Source organism: Vigna unguiculata, chromosome 3, assembly GCF_004118075.2.
Source record: "Vigna unguiculata cultivar IT97K-499-35 chromosome 3, ASM411807v1, whole genome shotgun sequence".
Lineage (NCBI taxonomy): Eukaryota > Viridiplantae > Streptophyta > Magnoliopsida > Fabales > Fabaceae > Vigna > Vigna unguiculata.
The window spans coordinates 5,445,543-5,460,716 of NC_040281.1; the positions used below are offsets into that span (position 1 = coordinate 5,445,543).

The 15,174-nt window shown below is 31.0% G+C and overlaps 1 protein-coding gene across 1 annotated transcript; it reads right to left on the minus strand.

Moving 5' to 3' along the window:
* Nucleotides 1–1,030: 1,030 nt before the first annotated feature.
* On the minus strand, nucleotides 1,031–6,759 carry LOC114179016 (autophagy-related protein 13b). The gene is made up of 4 exons (XM_028065199.1): nucleotides 6,609–6,759; nucleotides 4,865–6,320; nucleotides 4,620–4,780; nucleotides 1,031–1,729 (listed from the first exon to the last, which is right to left on the minus strand). The coding sequence occupies exons 2-4, from the start codon at nucleotides 6,221–6,223 to the stop codon at nucleotides 1,369–1,371; spliced, it is 1,881 nt and encodes a 626-aa protein (XP_027921000.1). The 5' UTR covers nucleotides 6,224–6,320; nucleotides 6,609–6,759; the 3' UTR covers nucleotides 1,031–1,368.
* Between the last annotated feature and the right edge of the window lie 8,415 nt (nucleotides 6,760–15,174).

Below are 15,174 nucleotides of genomic sequence, written 5' to 3' on the forward strand. Positions count from 1 at the left end.
ATTTTTGGATTATTTTAAGCAGATTTTAACATTTAAAAGTTAGAAGAAAAGAAATGGTCCTAAGTTTTGTGCGTATTTGCCAGTTTTTAATTGATCATAGATATATTAAGGTAATAATCTAATGAGTAGAATTGACCAATAACCTATTGAAATTATTTTGAGAAGTTTCACAAAATTTTCAGGCTGTTTCTTATTGCAACTCATCAAATCTCTCTCCGCACCCATCACAGACTTTAAGAAATTTTGGTTCTGGAAATTTGATGAGGTGTAGGAAGAAAACCACTTTTCTATCCTAGCTTTCGTCCATTTAAAATGAAAAAAAAAAAAAAAAAAAACCAAACAAAAACAATGGCTGAAATGACCCTTAGTTCACAATCAAATCAATTGTATTGACTTTTTTGTCCCAAGATGTTCTTTGTGCGAATTTAGGGAATGGTTCGGTAAAAGGTTAAGTGTCCAAATTAATAGAACAAATATAGAAAGTGAATAATCTGATTTAAAATTAATAATATTTGAAGTCAGAAAATTCAAGTGTCTTTATCTTTGATGAGTTTTTCTATCTATAAATGAAGTAGTTACAAATCATATATCTTCAAAAGAAGATAATATTTCAGTTACAAAATACAGAGATAATAATAAAATATAAATTATTTTATTTTTTGCTAAAATATCTTCTAGATTATAATATATGTTAACCAAATCAAGTTTTCTTTAAGCCTAATTTTTGAATATCGGATGGGACCTTGAACAAGACGATTCAGGAAACAAAGGTTAACCTTTGGACAATAGTTCCATGTCCCAAAGAGTGCACGTGAGAATTAGCTTATTTGAAAGAAAAAAAGTAGAAAAAAACACAATTTAATCTATAGTGTAACCTTCTTTGAATGTGCAGTTTTGAAGAAACTAAACGCCTCCTTAGTTCAAGAAGATGATGCTGATACATAGAATCAGAAAAGAATTTGATTGTATATACGACTGTATTAACATTACTGTCATCTTTCAGCTTATAAATAGTATATAACAAAAGGGGTAGTTAATCTACAGCTTATAAATGCTGCTTCTGCATTGTTATATACAATATGTGACTATTAGTAGCTTCAAGTATTTTACAGAATACAAGGCTGTAGTATGCTAGCCAGCTCAGACCTGATCATAGATCAAAACTCGACAGTCATAAAGACTTAATCATCATATTTACACGTATTTTCAAAATTAATAACATCTTCAAATGGATGAACCAACTTATCAAGAAAATTAAAAGGTTTATTAAAACTGTACATGTGTTCCACTGATTCAACATTAGCATTAACAGCAGAAGAAGCATAAGTGTACTATATATATATAGATATATATACCATGTGTTATGTACTATGTCTGGTGCTTACTATCTCGCATAAGCAACAGGTTTTTCATCTCTTTGTAACCTTGGAACTCTTCCAGTGCATCAGCTGTGGTTTTTCTGGTGGCTATGATCCCAGAAGACATTATGCTCACTTGTTTTGATGCTTCCAGGATCTGATTGGGCCCTTCAAGGTTGTTGTTCCAGGTTTCAGGATTTGTAACTCCTTGTGACAGGTGTTGTGAAGTGGAGAAATCTTGACGGAGTGGTGGTGCTTTCTTCAGCATTTGTACAAGCGCACCAACAGCAGCATCATGAGACTTTCTAACGGGAAAGAATCCTCCAGCTTCAAATGTCTCAACCAAAAGACCATGATCTAGAGATTCAGCTCTGCTCATGCACAAGGAATCATGTTAAAATTGCTAAATTAAAACACAGAAATAACCAGATTGTATGCTTTCTTTGAAGTTTCACTCAATACATAGAAATAAAACAAGAATTAGTAATCAGCACCAGAATCTAGGTGAAGTTGTAAAAAGTGTCATAAGCCTAAAAGTAGACCTCTATCTTGATGGATAAACTAGTTAACAGTCATTCAAAATTAAAATCAAAGCTTAATTAAATAAAATATTCAACTGTGAGATTAACAGGTGTGACTAAATTACATCAAATCAGAATTATGGGCAACAAAAAATGCAACAGTGTTCTCATGAAGCAAATTGTTTTTCATGCGTGCAACACTAGAGGCCAAATCAACCAATTAATCCCTAAAATACTATAAGTAATTCCTACTCTGATACAGAATATCACTTAATATCTTTGCCTTCAGTCATCTCTCAAACCACACTTAAACTATTTTATATCTGTTCACGGTTAAGCAAATCCTTTCTATCAACAAGGAGCATTCCAAATGATTAAATCTCCTCAATACAGGCTAAACAATAGGCCTAAGCAACTACTCTGAACAATGATGGATGTGTAACTTCTAAATCAAGTTTCATGATAAGAATTTGGATACAATAGAATGTTTAAATCTCACATCGAGTAATATTGGTGGAGATTTAAGTATTAGATTCTCTCCTCCAAACAACTAACTTTTGTGTTGAGTTCCCCAAATATCAAGTGTTTATCAAGGACGGCTCTGCCTCTTAACACAAAGCTTTTAATATGAGGTGATTTCCCATGTACTTGGGTGCTTATCATTAGGAATCCATAACTTCCTTTGAAGGAACACCAAGTTTTATCACTTATATTAGAAATTCATGGACCTTTCCAACAAATGGAAGATCTCCCAACCCTATACTAAAGAGAACCAGTTAAGATTTTACCCCAGATAAACCAGGGTTCTTTCTCATGGGAGGTCTAACTTCCACTCTAATATCAAGATTGGCTCCAATATCAATATTATTGATCCTATATCCAAAGTTGACATGAGGATGATCCTCAAAACCATGGCCTCCAATCCAGTGCAGGATGCTTCCATCTTAAAGGCCGTCTCTCTGCCTCTTAACATGCCATGGATCATATATTGTGGGTAGTCTCCTCATGGATGTTTCAGAGGAATTTCTACTTCAACTATTCAAAGATCAAGCAAAATTGAAAAACTATAGGCTTTTTCATATTCTGTGTATTTCCTTTATCTTTCTCAAAGGATATTTTAAGGCTTGTTTGGTTTGAAAAGATGTTCAATTCTAGTTTTATTAGTAATTACCAAAATGTCAACTTATTTTCATTTTATACTCTTAAAAAGTAGACGTTAAACTTAATTCAACTTTACAACATCAACAAAGTGAGGTTCGCACTTGCTTATATAATATAAATTTGTTTATATGTGGGATCTCCAACTCCTCCCCTCACATTAAGGCATATATACATCTTGGATGTAGGACAAGTCATTAATAGGTGGTCTAATAGCGGCCCGATAGCAGTGATACGATAGGTCCAACACAAACAATAAATCTCGCTAGGATATACTTCAAATGACTCTGATACCATCTTAAAAAATGAACTTTAAATCTAACTCCACATTCAAAATTGGCTTGTAAGACGAGGTTTGCAAACACTTATGTATTGTAAATTTACCTTATCTCTAGTCGATGTGGAATCTCCAACATATACAAAAGGTTGGTCATATATTTGAATCTATGGCATGACAAGACTTATGTTCCATAATTGTGGATTCCTTAGTACAATTCTACAATCAAAGGACACTAGGATACATATGATCCTGGTATTCTGTCTATCCAACCCTTTCTAATATTCAACCGGGACTTTAGACATAACTATTTGAACTATAAATTTTTTTGCCAGCCAGAGAATCAATAGTCCTGTAGAAGGAATAACATGAAGGAATTGTGCAACATTAAATAGATTAATGTTGACTGTTTAAATGTTTTAGTTTAAGAAACTGCTAAAGAAGAAAAGGCAGGGCCAACATATTCAATCACACTCCAAATATGACACATCAATCACTTATTTTTGGAAAGTATATCAATAAATACCAATAAAATACACTTTCAAAGATGAGGTAAAATAATGTAAACGAATCTAAACCATTTCAATAGTACAGTCATTGTCATACACATCTTAAAATTCACAAAATTTTGAGTAGCATTCGTACAGACCCAGAATATTACTAGAAAAAAGGAATATGCATAACTTTCACCAAGATATAGGCGAGGCCAAATACTTGTGCACATCAAAAGTTGGTGTATTTACCAATTAATGTGAAGATGCTAATCTCTAAAGCGGAAAAGAAGGAAAAGTTATAAACTCTTATACTACTTGGTAAAAACTCAGCTGAAAATTGAAATAATGAAATTAAAACAATCGAGCTCATTTCTTAATTTGCTCCTATTTTTTAACCTTTTTGTTCCATTCCTAGAGATATTGTTAAACATAATTTCTAAACCAGCCCACACAGAATCCCACAAGTCTATTAACCTAGACGTTACCAGACCACAAACATGAAATCCCAGTGGGATGGAAGTGCTCCTGTTCCTCTAACTTGTTCAACCTGAACTACCTGCTTTTAACCCCGTAACCGATCAGATTGTATCCTATTGTGAATAACAAAATATGGTCAAAGAGAAAGACACATTTTAATGCAAGGACCCACCACAACATGTCGTAGTATCCACTAGTCATATTTCTTAACAATTGTCGTTCTCTCTCAAAGAAGAGCATATATTTAGTCACTACTTATGAGCATATCTACTTTATATTCTTTTCTTATGCAATAGATCAACATGTAAGCACGCATAAATGCAATATGCAGTACCTGCTTCCTGGATCCGTAATATCATCATCATCGACATCAAATGGACAAGTAAAATCAGTATCATCAAAATCATCCTGATAAGACCTACTGGAGGGCGAGCTGTTAGTTGATATCTTGACTCCAGAATATTTTCGAGACTCATCTTTTCCAAGAGAAAACGACTGCAAAAAGCAGAAAACAACCTTAGGAAATCAAATATATTTTGAAGAATGGAAAAAGTCCATCGTGGTTAGCACACGGCATACCTTCTCAGCTGTTGCACCAGTTTGCATAGCATTTGTACATCTATCAATCTTAACAGTGCCCCTTGAACCTCTTAGGGGAGGAGACGGAGGCACATTATTATGCCTATTGGAATAACCAGGAAAATCAGCAACTTCAGCAGGTATGCTGACAGGAGCACTTCCAGATCGTAAAAGTGGTTTGCATGGTAATGGTCCTGAATTATCGGTTGAAGGTGATCGAGAGTGATAATAATCATCAAAATTTGTGTTCTTTTTTTGAATCAAAGACATCTCAGTTGGATGAGGAGGCAAACTTGCAGGAGGGAAACGTCGCAAATTTGCACTATACACTGATGAGAGTGATTCTGAATAAGTAGGGGAAGGTAAATAAGATGGAGGTGAAGCTCTATAATGATCGAAACTCATACTGCGCTGCCTTGAAGATGGCAACGATGATGGAGAGCCATGAGATGGCAAACCTGCCACAGGAACAGAAGGAAACCTCCTCCATGGATCAGCCAATGGACTCCCAACATAGTCTGCAATAACTTGTGGGGAAATTGGAGTTGAAGGTTCTGAGCTCACACGTGAGACCACGGGGCAATACATCACACTAAGACACAGTCTACCAGAAGAAGTATCCACAGGGGTGAACCCGAATTTCATCATTTCAGCCTCTTCTTTCCGGGTGAAGGGCTCAACAAAAGAAGACACACGATGAGCAAGGGTAAAGTCCCTAATTTGTCCACAAGAATTAAGCTCTCTGAATACTTTATAGGCAGGTAAAAGTCTAAGAGTGGAATACAAAGACCTCAGAAGCAAAGTTGATTTCTTATACGAGTTATGCAGAGAAACACTGCTTGACCTCCTACTGCAAGAACTAGAATCCCTAGTCTTCCTATTTTCATACTGCACAACCCATCTCTCCACAATCTTTTCACTCCTTCCCACAACCCCCAATTCTTCCTGATCAGTGTTCCAGCCAAAAGGGCATCTTTCCTTCAGCGAAGAACTCCTTGGGAGAACCCTTCTTGGAGAAAGACTCGCAGTCACAGGGTCCCAATCCAGAGGCCTCTGCACTAAAATCACATCAATCACTATGCACTCAATGTTGTTCTGGCGCCAGATGTCAATGTTTTCCAACGCCGCCGGGCACTCCCGGAGCGCCAAATTGAACCACTTATCCCTCGGCCGCACACTGGACGAAGATGAAGACGATGAACATGGAGACATAGCAGCTTGATCACCGTAGAAATTGCGAGAGGACACACAGGGTGCCCTTGATTCGAGTATTATATGAAGGCTCTTGGCAAAGAACTCAGTGATTATCTGTTCCATCTTTGCAGCATCGGAGTGTGCATTCCCATGAGAGGAAGCCATTACCTTTAGGCGTCAACAACCCAACACAACCCTCGGCAACAAAACAAAAGCTCCAATTTTCACCGTCAGCTTAGACCACCAATTGGAGTGTGTTTCACTGCATCAAACATCACACAGAACAACTTCAGAAAAATTCAAATGCTACACAAGAACCCATCAACTCTATTGCTATTAATAGTACTCTGATGCCCAAAAAGAACCCGACAATGTCAAAGGGTGTCCGATTCTAGTAAAACGACAGCAGCGTATAGGGGATTTCTTTTTGCGCAAGCAGGGCCATAGAATTGATAAGAAAGCGCGTGCTTTGTTAAAGGAACAGAATTGTGTATGCGAAGAGAGAAATTGTATGAGAGAATGAGAGAAGAGAAATTTGTTAGTGTGTTACCTGTGGCGTGCATGTGAAGAGGGTTGATGCAAGGTCTTATCTTTGATTATGTTGGGTTGTGTTTGTGTTGTGTGAGTTTACACAAAAACAAGGAAACGAAGGGAAAGCAAATATAATGAAGAGTGTTGCGAGAAGCAAAGAAAGTAGGACTGGTTGAAGAGTGGAAAAGTGGGTCCCTTTCGGAGTGGCCGTTGTTCGATATACAAGGATTCTTCCTCTTTTTTTCTCACTTCTGTTTTTATTATAACAACATGCCAATATACAAATAAAATAAAAAGTTATTTTTATAACAGATAAAATAAAATATGTTACTTCATAAAATTTTAAAAAATAAAAATAATATCCTTTTAGTATTTTATTTTTATCATAATAAATTATTCATCATATGGTAAACTTGTATTTATCTTTTTTAAGTATATTTCTAATTAACATAAAATCTCAAACTTGTAAGATTATTTGAAATAAATGTATACACTATTAAAAGATGATGTTATTTTAAAATACGGTTTCAAATGAGTAACTCATTATGTTATTTCACTGTATATATAATCATAATATTAAGGCACATATTAATAGCAATATACAAAAATTACAATGGTTAATGATCGTGTTTAGATTAGTGATATAATAACAAAACCTGCTCATTTTTTAACTTTTATAGCAAAATAAATTTTTAAATATATTCACAAACTAAGTTAAACTATTAAAAGAAATCACAGGACAAAAAGTCAAACTCAAACTTTATTTTTTTAAAGAGTGTCAAACTCAATATTAACAAAGTTTGACCTAATCTAACATACTTCCTCTTCACCTAAATACTAAATTTGGAAAACTAAAAAGAAAAATCAAACTACTTTTATCGTTAAATTAGAAAAATCAAAAAACTGATTTATTTTTGTTTATTTATTTTGAGAGACTGTTTTACAAATTTAGAGATCAAAGTTGAGTCATCCTAAAATTTATACTGTTAATCACTTTTTAACTTTAAATTATACTTTTAAATATTTGATTAAAAAATAATTCAAAAAAGAACAATGCTTCCTAATATTCTTTAAAATTCTATAAAAAAAAAATTAAAACACTGTCATTCAAATATAGTTGAATAAGCATCTAAAGCTATAGATTAACATTTCTAAATATTGATGTTTAAAAAAAAGTTGACTTTTTTTTTATATGTATATAGTTTCTTTCAGGATCAAATTTCTGATCATACGGTTAAGGATATGATTATATGTCAAAATGTTGGTTTCCGTTGAAATATATACAATTATTCAAATTTAAGAAGAAAACTGGTAGTAATAATACTATAAGAAAAATGTCGACAAAAAATTGATTGTGATTGTGAATTAAATAAAATTTAATAGATATCTTCATTTTTTTAATGTTTTTTATTTTTCATAAATTCTTTGAAATTTAATTTTATACAGTTTTAAAACAAACACCTTCGAATTAAAATTAATCAGTTACTCTCTTCACAACAAAATTAAATTACTGCAAGCCTAATAATATATTAAGAAGTCAGTTGAAAATTTAAAACAAAAATATTTTTAAGAATAATAAGACTACGCCCCTAATTATATGATTTTGTTATCTGAAAGCACAAATCTAAAAGAAGATATATTTTTAACTTTTAATATAAAGGATTAAAATATTTTCTCAAAAGCATTTTTAATTTAAATAATAAATCAATTTAATAAATGATTTATTTAAAACGAAAATTTTTAGTACTTTTATATTAAAAAGTAGTAAATAAAAAACAATTTTATGAATACTAAAATATTGTTTATATTAAAATTTTCAAATAAAAAGGGGTGAGGGACCAATACTGCCCAAGTTATAACCTACACTTTCCATTCCTGTCTCGTGACAGTTGAATAATTAAAAGGTTAGTTCTTCATATTTTCCCTACAATAACAACTTGCCATAAAACGTGTATTTTTTTTTTCTTATTGTTTTAGAAATATTTCACTATTTTAAAACCAGAAAATAGGTTTTAGAAGAAAAAAAAATGTTTGTATTTTTGAAGATTATAAAACAGTTGAAGGAAGGTATGATTGAGTGTGTGGAAATGTGTGAATAACAATGAATCTGACGTCCCACTGAGTCATAGCCTCATCATTTTCTCATTTCCCTAATGCCTCTATCCCATTTGTTTGGGTCCGCAGCCATATTTATATATGCAAGACAAATTTTCAACATTTTATACCTTTTAACTATATCTTTATATTTTTTAAATAACTCTTTTATGTAAACGTGATTATAAATTATTTGTTTCAAACAAATTTTAAGAATATGGATTTTTATATTTTATGGAATATGTTTTATAAACAAGTCTTTTAGAATAAATAAATAAATATATATATATATATATACCCATTCTTGAAAAGTTGCCATTAATTATGCTATAATTAATAATGAATAATGAACGTTCTATTTTTAACTTTCGACATCTACCAAACTACTAGTTGTGGCAGCAAGAGTGGTGTTGCAGTGATGGAAGTTACATTTTTTTTTCTATTCGTATGGAGTGCCGTTAGTAATAATGGAGTACAATAAAAAACAAAGCCATTTACAGAAGCAAATAGACTAAAATGGGAATAGTTACATGACACCAATTGTAAGAACCTGGGCTTATGGCACATTCCTTTTTTTTTTCTTTTCATTTTTTCCGTTCTCCTTCTTCTTCCTTGTCCGTTTTCCTTTTGTCTTGTTCTCAATCCCATTTATGTTTGTCTATCTTTTTCTTTTTTAGTTTCATGTTCCCAATTTCTTTTTTATTTTTCTGATTTCATTTTTCATTTTTTTTTCTTACAGACAAATCTTTCAGCTAATTCTTTTGTCATTTTTATAATTTAGATTTGTGAAATCAAAGTTGTTTTAAAATAAAATAATTTTATTTACGTTTATGCTTTGTAATGCAACTTATTGTTAAAAAAAAAAAAGAACTAGCTTTATTAGTAATAATATTCTAATATGTTATTTTATTTGGATTATATTTTAATATGATTTTGTATTTAAGATTATACTGTAAAAAATAATTTCTAAACATTCTTATTTAAAATTTGAAAAAAAAAGTATCCATGGTTAATTACTATCTATTCTCATCCCTACGAAAGAGTGTTCAAAAAAGAATGGAAGAATAATGATGTACAAACAAAAAGAAAGTGACAAGGTAAAAAAAAAGAAAAAAGGATGCACATAGCAGGAGTTATAAGAAAAACTTTCTTGGGCCTTAGAAGGTACTTTGGGCCCGAACTGGATATATGCAGTTTTTCTTGTAGTTCATATTTAATGGGTTTCTCTTCACACCCCTAAACTATTCCTTCAAAGAAGTCAATATAATTATTATGGACATACCCTCCTATTTTTATAAATTACTATAATATTTTTTTCATGTAATAATAAAGCTTTTTAACGAATTAAGATGAATGCAGTCTTTAAACAAAATCTAAATTATAAATTTGACCCCTTTTAATTATTTGATCCACATTTTTTTCTTCTATTTGTTTATAATTGTGCTCATCACATTTATCATTCTACTCTTAATTATAGTTTTTGTTTAATTAGTTTCTATTCATTTACTATTTGTGACTGCATTTAAGGGATCGTAGAATAAGTCGTGAATGGATTGTATTTTCATAAGAAAATAGGGATCATTACAATAATAGTTTCTAATGTGACTGTAGAGTCATTTCTCTAATAAAAAGTTAAATAAGAATTCAATTCCAACTCTAAAAACTTCTTTAATAACTTACATTGGATATACCTTCACTAAAAAAATGATAAATTTATGCCTGTAATTAACAGACAATTACAAATAACACATTTCTAATGGCACTTCAACTAACATATCAGCTCATTTTAATTAAATCTCTTTTTTTTCTTTTTCTAATTCTTGTAATTTAAAAAACAAAATAGCATGTCATTGAGTATTTTACAGTAATAAGATAAAATTAAAATAAATTTTCAAGCACACGATTTATATAATTGTTAATGGTGTAACTAAAATGTTTAACTATATATATGATCTAGATAAACCAAAATAAATATTTTCAAATTACAAGTACTACAAATATCAAATTTAAATTTGGAGAACAAAGAATAAGTGTTATCCGACTAAAAGAAAATTTAAATTAACATAAAAATAGAAAATCAACTTAAGCTCGGTAGAAAAGTGATTTGCAAAAGAAATTAATAGAAACTATAAGCTTGTAGCTTAATACTTCCAAGAAAAAAATGGACTTCATTGGAAGAATACATATAACTTGTATAGAAAGATTAATTAATTTGATTGTAAATGGAGGAACATGCAGAAGACACCATAAGGTGTAGAATGTAATTAATTAAAACTAAATCTTAACACTTTTTGATTAAAATAGTGAAATGCAATAGGAGTTTTTTCTTTCATAAAAACAAATAAAAATTGACACCATTGATCTCTGTAAGAAAAACACAAAGTTGTTTCCGAGAACCTCTCACATCATAATTCTTATCAAGAGATGGTGACAAGAAGATTTGATTTTAGGATCTTTGTTGAAAGAGATGTTCTTACGAAGTATAGATTGGTTGCTATTGGAATCTGAGTACGAGATTACGATCTTACTACTTGCATATATATTAACTCCATCATTACGTGTAGTCCATGTCATTTAAAGATAAAACACATGTAAATTTACGTAAACTCATGTTACAATAAATTTATTAAATTTCCATGGATAATTTTCTTGTAGTGCAAGTATATCACGATAACAGTTTCTTGGTCCAGTCTTGAGATGGTTTGAAAGAAAGAATGCAAAATGATGATAGGTTGGATATGGCGAATGGTTGTATGAGGAATTTAATTTGTAGGAAAAATAGGGTGTGTGTGTGCATGAGAATAATATGTTAAAGAAAATGAAAGTTTGATGGACGCATGGATGGTAAAGTAAAAGTATATATGATATGATACATCAAGTGGGATGACCTAATAAAGTGAAACAACAATGAGCAAACCACAGAAACAAAAAGAAGAAAAAAGAAAGGTAGCAAAAGCCAAAAAGGGATCATTCAAATACTAATTCAATACTCAAAAGCTCCACAAAAATCAAACATCAGATCTTTGGACCACAAAAATCAAACTCAGGTTTGCATTAACCACTCTTCCCATCTCCTGTTACCATCACACGTACATTGCGCAATTTTATGTATAAATGGCACACTGTTTAGGGTTTAGTATGAACGAAAAGTAGAAGTGGCGTTTCAAATGTAGACATGTGGCTGGGAAGTCCCATTCATGGCGTGTATAAGTGGGAGAAAAAAAAAGACCGAGGATTAAAGAGAGCAGTAACAGGTGAAGGATTATCCATTGCGATTATGGAGCTGGTAGCCGCAATTGCAAAACCCTAGATTAATGCATGTGGGTATATATATATATATATACACACACACACACAAGTTAAGCAACCTTTCACTCTTTCACTTGTTAAATCAAACCACTTGTGACTTCTGAGTGTGTCTGAACCGTGATGGATAGGATGAAATACAGCAAGATCTTCATAAGTATATATCACAAGCCTTAACATAAAATATATTTTTAGTTGCTGTACACAAATTTGAAATTTGTCTTTTTGATCTCTGGACTTAAAAAAAAATGCATATTGTTCTTTCTTTGATATATAATATTTTTTCATACTAATATCTTAGTTGTTTATATCATTTGACACGTTCTCGCTATATCAATTAAAAAAATACACATAAAATTTAGTTAAAATAATTATATCTATTCATTTTTAAAGTTTAAAAATAAAAATATATTTAAAGAAAACACCAATGAGACATGAGTCTAACCCATATATAAAAAATTGATACCACTTTTAATCCAAAATTTTAAGACAATGAGTTTATGAGTTTTTATCCTTATATGATGTTCAACTTTCTCATTTTTACTCAACGTGGGACTTAGACTCACACTTTAATTCCTAACTATCCTACCAATCGATATCAGAGCTAAAGTCAGGAGTTCGATTCCTAGTAGACAATTGTTAAGGTAGAGATTGTTGCATATGTCATCAATTGTCCTGTGATGGAGATGTGGTGGATCGAGTCATAATCGAATGTGACGTTTGGATTGTTACATTCTTAAATAAAATATAGTTACGTCGTGACTAGTGACTATAATGTTTGATCTAGTGATAAAGGATCTATCCTAACAAGATTAATTCAGAAACTAAAATAAAAAAAAATATTATTAATAGCGACGAATATTAATAAGCAGGGTGGATGCAACCCTAGTACAGATGTATATGTGTAATCCTTGATGAAGACATAGCATGTGCGAGAGTGCGGGTTGATAAAATTTTGGGCCATTATTATTGGACAGCAAAATGGACGCAACATAATCTAATATCCTGTTAAGTAGTATGTTATGCATAGTGGTTATACATATATATTGTTGAAAAGAGCATTGGCTCTGTCGGTAATTCCCTTATCTCTCTCGATGTGGGACCAGAGAAACAATAACAGTAGTAGTGAGATCCAACCCACCAAGATACGGATCAAAGTAGTGGTACTTCTAGTACTGCCAGAGCAAAAGCAAAAGCATTTTCTTTTAAAATGCCCAAACCCACTGTTCTCTCTTCGCTGCTTATTCACTGTACACGACTCTCATTTCTTAATCACTATACAAACAGTACACAGCTAAGTTAATAAAAAATAAATAAAGACAAAAATAAACCACTTTTCTCCTCGTACGTTACCTCATTAAATTTATAATAATACCCCACCCCTGAATCAACCACTTTAAATTTCCTCCTGAAAAGTACAACTTGTCGACAAATAAAATCAGATTGGAGATCAAATTTAGCTTAAACATGTTGCCAATTTGATCACTTGTTATCATTAACCACGCTTCTTTAATTAGTAGCCACATCTTGTTAAATCCACCAGATTCTGATCTATCTTATTGCATCTCTGAAGATTACAAGACCATTTTTCTATCCAAACAAAATATATCATATACGACAGCCAAATAACTATTAACATATCGCAAACATCGTATAATTATGTACAAGGAATGACGCATCACACGTACATGAGATCAGAGCTGTACCAGAATATACGTTGTGGCATACATATATATACAGATGAAGTTTCTGCAAGTTTCAGGATCAAAATTTTAACTATGTTATTGATTTGAATTGGAAACTTTTATTATAGTAAAACCTTAAATTGTTTATCTCATCAGGACAAAGCCAGTGACAACTTTAAATTAATGTAATAAGAACAGAGACACGATTTAATGACTAATTAGTTATATTCAAACACAAACACACGCAAGGAACCAGCTGTTGTTAGTTATGATTGAAAATGTAGGGGTAAAGTAGCATTATTCTTTGATAAAAATGTAAATGCCACTATCACTATCTGTCGGGTAAAGAGGTGTGAGAAAACAATTACACAACTTTCAGAACTCCTTTCGTTCTGTACCAAATAGATTTGCTTTTGAAAGAAAGAGGTTATATAATACTTTAATTGCAATTTTATTTTATTTACTTTAAGACTTTTATATCAAAATGTTTTACAAGTGTCCCGTGTGATTTTCCTTTTACAGGAAAATATTACCATCAGTATAAACTTTAGCAAGTGAGATTTAATTCATGATTTCTTAAAATAGCTCTACATGTCACACGTTGCAATGTATTTCTTTATAATAATATTCTCTCTTTTTATAAATATCTCCTTGAGAATTCTAAATCTTCTGCAGTTATATTATTTATGGTTTATTGATTGCGAAATATCTATAGGAAAAGAAAATATAAACATAATTTTTATTAAGAAGAGGTTAAAATAATTTAAGCAATCATAAAACTTACGGTATTATTCCTCGTATATTTTCCCTTATCATTCTATTTATCTTCATATACTTTTTTAGTAGAACATATTTTACCTTGCATCCATCCTGTGTTTTGCATACTTTTCAAATACTATAGATTTAAAGTGAATAGTATATTTATTGACAATGTAATTTTTTTTTCTTTTTTTATCAAATTATAAATTTTATACATGGTAAATTTATGGACTACGTTATAAAAAGAGTTCTTTAGAAGGCGTAATAAGAATGAGTTTTAATTAGTTGATAGTATGACAAAACTGCATTAACCATGTCATACAAGGGTGTGTACGGTTGAGAGGAAGAAAATAGAGAGAGAAGAGCAGAAATAGGTAAAAATTAAAGAGAGAATAAATAAGAATTACAGCAAAACAAAACAAAGATTATTTTATAAAAAATTTATAAGGAAAACAGAGTGAAAATTAAATAAAATATAAAATATATTTTTAATCTCTTTAAAAGTTTTAAAGTTGAGTATGAAATTCTCTGAAGAAAAAAAAATTATCGTCCAAGTGATTAACGTTAGTCAGTACAAAATATATATATATATATATATATATATATATATATATGTATGTATAGAAACTATGTGTATTTCAAAAGATTGATAAAAAAAAATGTACATTTTTTTAAGAAACTATAAAAATTCTATATTGGAAAATTTTGAAAAAATATATCACTGTACCTTCACTATCTTAA

Coding starts and splice junctions, on each gene's coding strand:
- LOC114179016 (XM_028065199.1), bottom strand. CDS start 6,223: ATGGCTTCCTCTCATGGGAATGCACACTCCGATGCTGCAAAGATGGAA. Junction 4,781..4,864: donor CTGGTGCAACAGCTGAGAAG/GTATGCCGTGTG, acceptor TGCTTTTTGCAG/TCGTTTTCTCTTGGAAAAGA. Junction 1,730..4,619: donor ATTACGGATCCAGGAAGCAG/GTACTGCATATT, acceptor GTGCATGAGCAG/AGCTGAATCTCTAGATCATG.